The 13475-nt window shown below is 43.2% G+C and overlaps 1 protein-coding gene across 1 annotated transcript in view; it reads left to right on the top strand.

Annotated features, from left to right (window-relative positions):
- The first annotated feature begins 213 nt into the window (after positions 1–213).
- Positions 214–13475, top strand: part of rnf220b (ring finger protein 220b) — a 29247-nt gene continuing 15985 nt past the window's right edge. The window contains exons 1-2 of the mRNA XM_030727560.1: positions 214–526; positions 1876–2475. Coding sequence (XP_030583420.1) covers positions 1896–2475 — 580 coding nt within the window. The 5' untranslated portion in view covers positions 214–526; positions 1876–1895. The remainder of the gene's footprint in view (positions 527–1875; positions 2476–13475) is intronic.

Below are 13475 nucleotides of genomic sequence, written 5' to 3'. Positions count from 1 at the left end.
CCCCTTTGGCACAGCTGAATCCTGAATTTCTTTTCTTTTGACTCGATTTCACTGTAGCTCACCTTAAGCGAGGACGAGAAATTGAATGTGTCCATCGCACGCGGCGTGTCTCAGGGGGGAGAGCGCGGAGGCGAGGGGGGACGAGGCTACAGAGAAAGAGGGCAGGGTAAGAGGGAAGAGAGGGGGGATTGTCACACAGAGCGCACAGACCAACAGAGACAGACCGACCCGCAGCCAGTCCACTCACTGATATCTCGATCCTGCCCAGGAACGCAGCAACTCCTCGCCACATCTCAAAACTACACACATCTCGGCTTTAACTCAACTCGTAAACACTCACAACATCTGGAGGAGGACTGAAAAAGCCGACGCTGCCCGCAGCTGCACGTTTTCTCTCTCTCTCTCTCTCTTTCCTGCGTAACCAGGAGAAAGTGCCGCGTCCTTGAAATTAACTGTAACTTGGAAGAAAGGCAAAGTGAGAGAGAGTTGGCGGCGAAATAAATCTCGCTTTGAGTACTTCATCACGGTAAGTACTGACTGATGCTTCGCGATAATACAAGTGATTACACCTTCATTTGGTTTAATTGGTTTAATTGGTTTTTTGATTGCCACGTGTTCTGTCGGGTGTGAGGCTTTGTAGTTTGTTGTTTTTTTTTTTTTTCGAAGTGAGGGAACTTGTGAGGTTTCATTACTGGGGGAAAAATGCTCTCTGTTTTGAAACACATTCATGCAAAGACTTAAATAAAAACTTGGTATGTGACGGGGTCAGATCTGGAATTCATTGCGCTCTTAGACCCGCAAAAAGCAAAAAGTGCGAGGCACTGCCAAACTGTCACTAATTTCCAACATTTCGCCTGTATTTTACCAATTTGTTGGATTATGGAGGGCCTACTTTTCCTTTTTGTTTTTTTTGTTGTTTTTTTTTTAAAGTCGATTTTGTCTCAGAAATGCCCAAACTTTTATTTTGTATTTGGTAAATTTCCTGAACAGTTTTGCTTCTGACGGTTTTTTTTTCTTTTCTTTTTTTTGTCTCAGTGGGCCCAAACTTTTGTTCTTTCTTCTTTAGGCCTCTTTCCATTTAATATAAGTTTATGAACTACATAAATGATCAGATGAGGAAGTCTCACACCACATAAAATCCTACTTTTTCAAACTATCTTCTCAGTGACTGAAGGAAATCAGTCTTTTACGCTTCTGCGCAGATTGCTGTTATGTTTTAAAACAAAAATGTTAAAAGAAAAAACTTTCCCAGACGTTTATTCTACTGAAAAAGACCCATGACCGATTTTTATTTTACCAGATACATTTATCTCGATTTATTCTCTTGTGATTTACTAAGACTAACAGTTCATTACAGCTGAAAAAAGAAAAGACTGGTCCTTTTTCCCAAATGCTTTTGCATGATTTCCCTGATTTCATCGCTTAGACATCGCTATCAAAATTATCTTTTGCAGGCTCCAGCTACGTGTGTGTTTTATTGGCAAATTATTCCCGTCGTAATTATTTACAGGCGCAGTAGGCCTCCTCAAACCCTTTCTCTGCTGAAATTAGTCCAAACCTGTAATTGTAAAAATGCCTCCACAAAAGCAACTGGGTGTATTTCACAAAATGAAGAAATCAAGATCTTGTCATTAAGGAGGTCATGAAACAATTTCCTGTAAAATTTAGCAAAATGAAATAATTTTCTTTTTCACCCTGAATCAAATTTAGGTCTTCCTAACAAAACTCAAACTATTACTCCCACTATTTTATGTTAGAAAGAAAACAGCAACATTTTTGATAGAGAATAATTTCTTTTTATATCCTGTTTTCACCTTTTATGTTTCACCTGGACACTGTCTGCTCTCATCACGCTTTGCTTCCTCACCTTCTCAGAACCAGTATCAAGGAGGTGAATGGACCTCCACCGCCCCTTCAAGATGGACAGCCCCTCCTACCTACCAGCTCCACTGGCCTCCCCTGCCCTGATGGTCCTGGCTTCCACTGCAGAGTCTGGCCGTGATGCCTCTGTCCCCTGCCAAGCACCCAGGCCCTTTGGTGTCCCTGTCTCTGTGGAGAAGGACCTCCATCTCCCCTTCCCTTCAGCCTCCTACACATTTACCTCCATGTATCAGCGCCAGGGCCCCATGTCAGGCACCTTTTCATCCCGAGACTTCCCAGCTTCCCTGCTCCACCTGCACCCACAGTTCACCCCACCAAACCTGGACTGCTCCACCCTGGGCATGCTCAACCACAGTGGTGTGGGCGCCTTCCGACCTTTCTCCTCACCGCAAGAGGAGAGGGAGTCCGGGGGTTACCAGTCTGCTTTCACCCCCGCCAAGAGGCTGAAAAGCTGCTTTCCTGAGGTGGAGGGAAAGGAGTTTGACTTTGGCTCCCTCAAAGCTGGGGAGGAGTCAGGGAGGAAGCTGTTCTCCATGTCCGGCCTGTTGTCTGATGGAGAGGCTTCATCAAGCCCGGAGGAGCGCAAAGAGCACAGTGAGTGAGACGCACATGACGTACAGAAACACATCTGATGTAAGGTTATGTTTGCAAACGTGCACAATTCTCCCTGCTCGTATCTAAAGTGAAAACACAGTTGCTCAGCTCACATCTTTAAAGTATGCAGTGAATTGTGCAGAGTTTAACCAGCGCATCAAAACCCTTGCTCACTCTGAGATGACATGGCCAATGTGAGTAACATATCCTCTACAGCTGCATCCCCTAAAGGAGACAAATTGAAAGGAGCTTTTATGAGTAAAGACATATCTGAAAATATTTCCCCTTTTGCACTGTAGTCTTCATCATCTAGTCAGGCAAAGTGTTTACAGAGGCAGGCTGTGAGCGACTTTGACACAAATAAATTGAATAGTGTCACTTATTCAGCTTAGTGATCATTAGCCACATATGACCATTAGGGCTATTGGAAGTCAGACTTTTCTTGGTGGCTGAGGAACACAAATACATTGGAGCGTGTGGAGGGTTAACATAGGAGGAGTGAGAGTTGGAACGAATGACACCCTGTCAGAGATAACGAGGTGGCAGAGATAGAGAGGAAGGGATGGAGGAGGATACAGAAAAAGAGAGAGGGAGACGTGGCGATGCGCCTCAGCCTGAGCTTCCCTACGACAACCCTCAGCTCAATATGGCCGCCCACACCAGCCGTCTGATTTGTTGACAAATGAGTGGGAGAGGTGTCAGTCAGCGTGCCACGGAGGGAGAGACGCTCCTCATTACTCCTGGGGATAATTGCCCAACGACGCGGGGGCACAACACTCGCCTCAGAGGGAGTGGGGAGGGAGTGAAGGAACCAGAGCCGGGGAGGCAATGCTAGGCATGATGGGAAATCAAACCCCCTCAGTGGCGGTCGCCAAGGGGTGCGCCTGACAGATGAAAGAGACCAGAGAAAGACAGAGAGGGAGAGGAGAGAGAGCACCCAAAGGCTCAGCAGATCAGAGGGGGACACCATCGAAAATAATGACAATGAGAAGAAGGGGGGGGGGGCTGAGATGGAGAGGGGCAAAGGCAGGAGGGGGAGACGCTGATACGCTCTCATACATATCACCTAAAGGAAACTTTCATCCCACACATAAAGGGCGGCAGCAGGGACGAGTTGTCTTAAGAAAAGTTTGGATTGTGTGCCGTGTGTGTGCCTCTATGCATATGTGGTTGTCTTTGTTGAAACTTGCTGATTTTGTCGTTGGCTGGTAGCTGAGTGACAGGGCCAGGGAGGCGGAGTGGCAGGAAGGAATCTCAATATGGAATTTTAATAAGGACAGGAAAAGAAGAGATGCCAGCCGGCGTGCTGGTGTGAGAGGTGTGTCTGTCTGACAATGTTTGCTCTGCGCGCTCGTGCATGCGTGCCTACCTCCTGATTTTGGGAATCTCATTTGGGGAATGTTGACAAGGACAAAAGACGGGGTCGAATGGAACATGGGGAGCATCTCTATGCCAAAAAAAAAAAAAAGTGGGGGAACAGGAAAAATGGATTCATGCACATTGGAAGCTGCTTTTCCAGCTTTATCCAATTAGATTGGAGCTCCGGCAAACTAAGAGCCTTAATGCAATTGAGCTCCCAGCACTTTTCTAAGTCTGACATACACTTGTTCCTCTTGACTGGGTAACAGACAGTCACTTCAGGACCAAAAGTCTTAAGTGTTAAGCTTGAAATCTTCTTTGGGTGTGAGAGTGTCTGCTGCTTGCATAGTGCAGCTACAATGGCAGCGCCAATTCTCACAAAACTACAAACCAGACCATAAAATCCTGCTGTTATTCTTTTCGAGTTTTTTTCATTAGTGTGGAGTTTGCAGTTTTTGACCATGATTTAAGGTTTTTTTGGAGTATTCCTGTTACTTTAGCAAAATGAAATAATTTTCATTTTGCTAAAGTAAAATGCCCTCAGAACTGGAGGCAATGCCCTCCAGTTCTGAGGGCATTGCCTTAAGCTAAGCAATGCCCTCAGAACTGGAGAGGTTTTTTGTGCGATACAGCCTGTCTGCACAATGCACCTGAATATTTAAAATGGGTCAAATCCCCTTTGTGTCAGCTTTCCTGTACACACACAAAAACATTTTTACTCTCAGAACATGACACAGTGTTTTTTTTAAGCTTTGAAACTAATGACTTTTCTCTCTAGGAGATTGTATTCCTTCCCAGTGTTTTCCATCAGCAGAAAGATCTGGAGGAATTTTTGGCACTCTCTCCAGTAGTGCGCACAGGTGTCCATGCGCTTTACTTCCTGTCATACTTCTTTGTCAGTCCAGACAGCAAGCAGGTACACGGTACCTCTTCCCATCTGCCTCGCATGTCATTGCCAGTGGCCACCTTTTCTGTCCATTTAGTGTCTTTCTTGTGTCCATTTCCCCTCCCAGACTTGCCTCTGTTTTATCGGGGAAGGTCTGAGATGCACGGTGTGCTCTGACAGCTGTTCAAACAGCCACGCTCACTTTCAAAGGGCAGATGTCTTCACTGGAGCGAGTCATGCTTATTTTCCTCAGGGAGACGCTTTCCACCGCGGGACTGAGCTGGAACTAAAATGGTCCTTTACCAGAAACATGAGTTGGGAAACCGGAGGAGTAGAGTGGCAAAATATGCCAGGGCCAGATGCTGTGTGTGTGTACGTGTATGTGTGTGCATCTCACAGTGGTGGCAAAGCTAAGTGACAGCTGTGATAATGGGAGCCAGATGTTTGAGAGCTCTAGTGTAGTGATGCAGCACTTAAATGGTGGATTCGGCTGCCGGAAAACCTTCACCTGCAGAGTAAACCAAGAAATCCAGTTAAGACGAACAAAATATTAACCTGCTGTCAAATTAACAGTATGCTACCGTATATTTATATTTCTCAGAGCTTGTCTTTTTTTAACTGAAACATATGAAAATTTGGAGCATTTTTTTTAAACATTTTGGTTTCCAACACATAACAAAACCATTAGATATTTTTGCTTGTCAAATGTTAGGTCTTTAACATTGTTTGGTGTATCAGGACTTTAAACATTAAAAAAAAAAAAAAATCTGCCTCTCTAAGAACTGAACTGTACATTATACTATAATGGAAACACATTTATTATTTCTGATTCACTTGTGTGGGTGTGTCAGATTGGTACAGTTATAAATGAAAGCGTAAATGATCTCCCAGGCAAGTACTGAGTCTGCATACAAATTTTTAAAGATGGACAAAACTCTTCACCGCAACAAAATCTGTCCATCAGGCCTTTGAATCAGCCACGGACTGCTCAGAGGCTTCTCACTGGGAAGAGAAGCCTCTGAGAGACTCACCTGAGCTTCACCTGAGTGAAATGACATCCTGTGGGAAGTTAATAGTGGGGAAACATTTAAGCATAACACACTCAGAGGAGTCTCCACCAGATGCGCTCAGTGTGCAAGTGTCCTCCATGGTTGGTTATTCACGGGTTGTTGGCACACCAGTGCAGATTGAACAGAATCAATATTCATCTTAGATTTGGCACATGGCACATTATCTTTGCGCTGAAGTTTTGATGAGTTTGAGCTCGTTCCAAACACAGCTTACACCGGCTTATCTGTGTGAAGATGGGCTTATTTATAATTTCTTAGGACATTACCGCTGTGAAGTGAATTAAGGAATGCAGCGCTGTTTTTAGCTTGACTGCTGGTGGTCATTCAGTCATTAAAATAGGAAAACCGTCAGCTTCTTCACACAGCAAAAATGCATGTTTGTATGTTTTTGTATAATTAGTTTTTGAAATCTACTTATTTTGTGTTTTTTGTATTATATATTCACATCGCTCTCTTTTATACTGTAGTTGTCTCTGCTGATTTGATGTGCTGCGTTTTGTGTGTCGCTGTTGTTGAAGGCTGTTCATAGTGAGTGAAGCTTCTTGTTGAAAGACACAGTGTTTACATCCCCCTAGCAGACCACAGGAGATCAATAGCAACCACTCAATGCTCATGCATACACATATAGTATCTGCTGCCTGCTATTATTCCCTATGTGTATACTCCGTATCTGGTAGACCTGCATGGTACTCCGTGCATCAACAGTCTTGCTAACCATATGCTTATGGGCACTTTTTTTTATGCCTGTTTGTTATGATTTTGTATTTATACGATGTGTTGCAAGCAAAGTTTATTGTGAAAACTGAAGTTACGTAGCCGTACGAAAGTCTAAAAGTTAAAACGGCTTAGAAATATGTGCAGAGAGAAGGCAGGGGAAAAAAGATCTAAAAAAAAAAAAACGCAAAATTTAATACAACGGTGCAGTATAGGGGACAAAATAATGAAACACCACTAGCAAAAATCAACAGGAAATCAGCTTTTCCCCCTTCTGATAATCAAAAATGTGAAATTTCACCTGACAGCATCACATACTGCAGCCAAAGTGATTTTCAAGCTGTTTTTAAAGCTGCATTGTGCAACTGCTTCTTTCACTGACCACACTGGTAGCCTTGTTCCTGATTTTAGGCACTCAGGGAGGAAACATTACAATATTAATGGTGGCTGCGTTTGATGTGAGAGCACGTCGTGGTTGACTGTTCCCCCTCCTGTTGTGATGGTGGTTTGTCCTCCTAATGTTCTCCCAACTAAAAGAGGCTTTCATCCTAGCAGGAGGGGAAAGTCTTCTCAGCTTTTTTACCTCCTTCGCTCCATCTTATAAAGCCTGGAAGTAGGGAATGTGCAAGTTTGTCTTCATGTAGAGGTAGACTGTGTGGTCCTATATGTGTTTGTGCATAGGAGTGCAGCGTTTGTATCTGTGTAGGCGTTTTCCTTCTACGCATGTCGATGTGTCTTCAAGAGTTGCAGGCTGTGGACCACACTGCTTGTCAGAGACAGCCAAGACTTCTATAAGTCTGGAAGTAGACTTTTTACAGTAGCAGAGGGAAATGTGTAAGTGTATGGGGGTGGGGGTGGGGGGTCTTTTTGCGGTGACCATCAGCACCTGTTAGATGGTCAACAGAACATGAGTCATATCACATCTTGTAGTGTAGTTGCTGCATCTGCCTCCATCTCCTACTGTGATCAGCCCACACGAGCAGCGCTGCTTTTGTGCATGTAGAGAGTGGAAGGCTCAAGTATGCTGAGAGACGGAAAGAGAGAGAGACAGAGAGAGAGACAGAGAGAGAGAGAGAGAGAGACAGTTCTAACGAGTGCAGGGCCCAGAGGTTGTTAAAACAACAGCCTTGTTTAAACAGAGACCATCTTTCCATCTTTTTTTGCCCTGTTTTCTCCTCTTTCTGCTTTTCTCTATGAGCACCTGATTGACCTGCATCATAGCTGCCTCTGATCTCACATCAAAGACCCAGTTTATATGTGTGTGTATATATATATATATATATATATATATATATATGTATGTGTGTGTGTGTGTGTGTGTGTGTGTGTTTGTATGTGCACAGGAAATGCTTGGGGTAAAGATGGTATTTCAGTAGATTGAATCTCGTGTTGGCAAGAAGCAGACGCACACACAAACGCACGCACGCATGCACAAACTCACATCCTCTGTCCTGTCCCCGGAGCTTAACAAATCAGTCAGGCAGATAGGGAGGGCATGAAGGCCAAATTCTGGGGTTAAACACATGCCGCTGAGGAGCAACGGAGACAGACAGCAAGACCTCACCAATCCTGCATGCTTGGATAGCAGCCAGGAACCAACTCATATATATGATATAAAGTATATATGTGTGTGTGTGTGTGTGTGTGTGTGTTGTAAACGCCTGTCTGCCAGTGTCACACACAGACCTCATTACAGCATGTCAATTGTGCTTGTTGCAAGTCTCCCAGCTGTGGAGGAGCTTGACAAAAGCCAATAAGTGAAAGGCATGCCAGGCGTGGTAGTTTTACCTCCCAGATACATGACTTTCTGACATCATTCAGTGGCTCGGGGAGCAGGATTGGCACTTTTTGTTGATTAACAAGTGTGCATTTTTTGGGTGAATTTAAAAAAAAAAAATGAATAAAAGGAAAATGACTTCAGGGGCCTGGAAAATGTCAGGCTGTTCGTATAAGAGACACCCAGCAGTTTACTCCAGTGAGCAACAAATTGAGAGTTTGAACTTTTATGAATAATTGTCATTTTGCCCGGTAGAATGGTAAATTCTCCTTCTATAAAATGCAATGTTATGCACTGTGGGATTGTTAGCAGAAAATGGTTTATACACCACGAACCCTTGTCTTTTCCTTCCAGTGTGGGAATTTTTGACGGCACGATGTAGTGCATACATTTCACACTCAGAATTGGGAAACTCAAACATCTCAGCAAACAGGGAGTGATTTTATACACTGAAAGTTAGGGGCTTATATAACCATGTGCCTGTGACGGTTCAAACTGTTTAAAGCACAGGAAACTGTGCAGATTACTTACATATGCATCCTAAAGACCCTCTGATCGATCAAGTCGCTTCCAGCGGTTCTTAACTGTTTGCCAAACTCTCTGCTATGTGCCTCTGCTTAAAGGTCAAAGTTTACCAGGATTGACCCCTCACCCTCCTGTGTACGGGTGTAAACACTCCCCCAATTCACCTCAGAGAACTGCATTGGGTCTCAGCCATAAATCACAGGTCTGGTAATTGGTAGAAAAACAGCGGTCCAGCAGTATATAACCTTTTACGTGTCGTCTCAGCTTTTTATTATGGTGCTAATGAGTGGCCGTAGATCAGGGCTAGAGCCGCGAGCAAAAGGGGTGGAAAGGGGGTTCACCTCAGTAAAATATAGGCTACTGGCTACTTATACTCATGCACACTAGTAAGGCGGGCACACACACACATAAAAAACCTAAGCACAGGAGCTCAGCGTGCACTTAGGGAGATGCACAGCTACACACAGGAAGGTGCTCGCACTGAAAGATATGCGCGTATTCATGCATTCCGTCACACACGCATGCATATGCAAGTGAACAGGCGCACACACAGTAGCTGGCAGGCTCAGCAGTGTCCATTACAGGCTGCCATTAGTATGGAGATTGCGCTAATTGTCCCCGTAGACCACACAGGCAGCGCTTGGCAGGCCCGCTGTGATTCTGTGAAGCTGAGACTCTTTACACATCCTATTGTCTCGGTCACGACCCTATTAGTGCAATTACAAATCAATCACTGAATGATTATGGGATACATGCTGTGGATTGTTTCAATGCAAATGGTGCCATCATATCACTTTGAGACTCACATAAGCAAAGTTAAACAGGGGCTGATCTTACATAACACCATCAAATAGCAACTGTAATAATCAAATTCACATCAGAAAAATGAGATTATCAGTTATGTTTCCAGTGCAGTTTTACCAGCTGTGAATTCCAAGGAGTTTCATTTGGTTGCAGGTTGCAAAAGCAGGCGTAATTACATTTTTATTAGAAAAAATACTCTAATAAAAAAAATTGTTGACATACAGTATAAGGAAGCAGAGGGTTTAAAATGCCAGATATCTGTGGCTTGTATATATTTGCATATTCAAAATATTTGATAAGATCATTTCAGCGTTATACTCACATGTTTAAACTATTCAATGACTCTAGAGCTGAATTTAAAAGTTAGATTAGAGTCAAAGGGTGCAAGAACAATAAACATGGAAGTGCTTAATTTGAACTTTACTGGTATTCACACTGAATCATTTTTATATCTGCTTTAAATTAGTTTAACATGCATTCTGCTTCCATCCGAGTGGACTTTGCTCCGGGTGGCCCGGTCCAGGGTCCTACAGGTTGGAGAAGATCCAGTCTCATTACCCACGGCTCAAAGCTCCTGAGCAGTCAAGTAGAGGGGATTGAACTGTGAGCGGCGCCTGCGTGACCCCGCTGAGTGAGAACACAGCGGAGAAGATCTATACCCGCTGGCGCTGCCACCGGCCTCTTTGTTCTCCTGTGTTTGCTGTTGTGCTGGGGGGTCGTAGGGGATCACACTGCGCTGCGCTCACCACGGCTACACAGCACTGAGTGTAAATGATCTACACATGAGGACAAATACACACACACACACACACACACACACACACACTCACACACACACACACACACACACACACACACACTGAGAAGTGTGTTTGCAGACACATTTCTTACCAGTCACACACAAAAACAGCAAAAGCCATTACGAATGTCCCCCTACTCAGAGCGTTGTATTAAAGCCTGCTATATCTTTTTCCCAACAAAGCATCTGAGATGGGACAGTCGAGTCTGTCTGGTGCCGAGATAGCACACATGGCAGAATGAGCTGTTGCGCCCTTTTGCCACAAAGGAAACAACAACAACAAGAGCGTTATATACTGCTCGGCTTTGTTTGTGGGGTAACAAATAATTGATGCACATTTCAACTCTAAGGCAACATTCAGTCTTTACTTCATCACATGGATGGGACACAAAATCATGGAAATCTTTACAGAGTCAAGTAGAATGAGTCTTATGTCTTTTTTTCTGACTTCTGTATGAACTGAAATGTAAAACCTCATTTTTATCTTTTATCTCTTGTAGGAAATTAGTAATAAAAGAATGAACAATAAAAATGAGAACGATTAACATCAGCAGGTGCTTTTCTACTTACTAAAAAAGTAGAAAAATAAGTCTTTCCCAAAGATTTCTTTAGAATTTGGTACTTTATACACAATGAATTATCGTCCGAGATCAGTGCTTAAAAATCTCCCTTTGTGTCTGTGGGTCACTGAAGATAAGCCGATCAATCATCTGTATCTTTCCAGCATTTGAAGATAAAACCGTCATCATCTGCTGTAATTGTGTGCTCATCCAGGCAGACACAATAACATCCTTTAGGAAGTGTGACTAACCCAAACACAGGTGTATCACAGCACCAGGTGCTCGTGGTCCTCTCATACCAGCAGCAGTGAGCATGGTGTTTCTGACAGTATCAGATGTTATCTTGAGGAGCGGTGGGAAGGATTTGTCTTATCTGCAATGAGGCCCATGGATGAAGCCAAAGTAGGATGGTGTCAGAAAAATTTAACAAGTTCTCACCGGAGGGCTGCTCACCCTGTTTTTAGGCCTAATGCGGGGTCTTTTTTTTTTTCTTTTTTTTCGGTTTCAAACCCAGCACATTGCCTGGAAAAACAAACTATTCAGATTTTGTTTGAAGCGTAGTACTAGTTAAGTCTAGAGTGCTGTTCCCTTATGGGTAAGGTTTCTCCTGCTCACCTGCGCTGCACAAAGTGCATGTGGGACAGGTGTGTGATGGGAAAACAGGTGGGAGTGTTTTCTAGAGTAGGACAGTGTATGCACTTGTTTGCATCAGCTCCTCAAAATGAGTAGGCTAAAGGGATCATCTGCTGTAAAACACATTAATTACACAGTAAAAGCTCCAGATAAGACTGTATTTTTGACATTTTCATGTCTTTTTCTTATTTCTTGGCAAACACTGACATGCAGCACTAAAGTAAAACACATTTAGATTTGGTTGTGAACTGTCATAGTAAAAACAGCTTCTTTCTTAAATCAATTTGCATGTGCGGGTTGTTTTGTCAGTTTCAAGTGAACTGTGTAATTCTCTCACATTCAGAAGATTTTATGCCATTACTGCATAAGGATACAGCACAACATTGTAAGTCGCTATTTTCTGACTGTTGTTACTAAATGTGTACTGGAAAAAGAGGAACAATTTTTCCTAAAAAAATGTTTCCTTCAGAGCCAACCTGCTTCTTTCAAGGGAGCGGACAGCCAGTGTTTTAAAGGAGGTTCCGGTACTGTCCATCTTTTTCTTTTTAGCCTTTTGTTCCTTCTTTCTCCTTTTATGTCTAAACAAATTCACCTGGAGTCTTAATGACGGGACTTATGTTGAAAGGAGGGTTTTTTTTTTTGCATTCCAGTAACTGTACTGCAACCTCTCACCTCCATCTGGGGACCTTGTCTGCATTTCCAGAGCATGCTTCATGTGCTTGATAGCGGCAGTCTGAGTGTATTTTTTTTTTCAGAACGGTCACTTTGCTCCTGCTGGCTTTGGGTGTTTCACAAATACTAAAACTCTGGCATTATGTTTATTTAATGAGGCAAAGCTATGCTGCATGTGTCTGTGTGCCGTACCTGTCACCTGCTGGATGCCAAAAGTGCAGGCATGTCTCTGGGGTTTTTATTTCTAAGGCAATTTTGCGAAATAAAAGGAGAATCAGAAGAGAAGTGGAGGTAATAACATAAAGGTACTGTGTGGATGCTGCTGTAATAAAATGCTGCCAGCTCAGATCACTTACTTTTTCAGACTGTGCTGTTATTGTTTCAGTGTCAGAGCTGAGTCCTGCTACACTAATTAAACTCTTCATTGAGTTCCATGCACACACACACACACACACACACACGCCGACAAAGTGTTTGTCCCGGACTGTTTAGAAAAGTCGAGTACTTGCAAGCAACAGAGCAATCCCCTCATTTTCTCCTTATTAACCACTAATTGAGAGAAAGAGCGAGAGGGGAAATGAAAATGAGAGAGATGTGATGAGGAGGCGATGGAATAATAGAGGAGAAAGAACGGCAGAGAGAGTGCGAGAGAGCGAGAGAGTATTAATGTGTATTAATCAGTGGTCTGCGTAATGGTGATCTGTATTTTTGGAGCCAATCTAATTTCCCTCTAATAGGGAATTGTGATCTGTCTATTAGCTTCTTGATGTCTTTCTGTCATTCTCCCTTTTGTTCATAAACACACACAAACACGTGGTAAAGACACACAGCAGGATTGATTGAACCATTGATTTAACATTAATGACTAAATGCCTGTTTGCTTCAACACATGCACATATTAAAAAATACTGCATTAATCACATCAGTAAATTTTCGAGGAATTGCAGTTGCTAACCTCCAGAGAAAGTCTGCTAACTCAGAGGCTTTTCTGACAGTTTGCTGCTGTTTCCCTCAAAGCTGTTGACTTTCAGAGGCCAGCAGAAGCACCTGCTTATCTTACTTTTTAGTTTAGAGGAGGAGGTTGGTGGTCATTGTGTAGCAGATATTGTCATAGAATTGTCATATTTCTCTTCTCCATCCTGGCAAAAATACACTTAATTTAAACTTAGAAAAGTGTACGTGGAGATTGATTGCCTTTAGT

This window comes from Archocentrus centrarchus, chromosome 4 (assembly GCF_007364275.1).
Source record: "Archocentrus centrarchus isolate MPI-CPG fArcCen1 chromosome 4, fArcCen1, whole genome shotgun sequence".
Classification (NCBI taxonomy): Eukaryota; Metazoa; Chordata; class Actinopteri; order Cichliformes; family Cichlidae; genus Archocentrus; species Archocentrus centrarchus.
The sequence above is the reverse complement of the archived record's forward strand: the minus strand, read 5'-3'. Positions and strand labels throughout refer to the sequence as shown.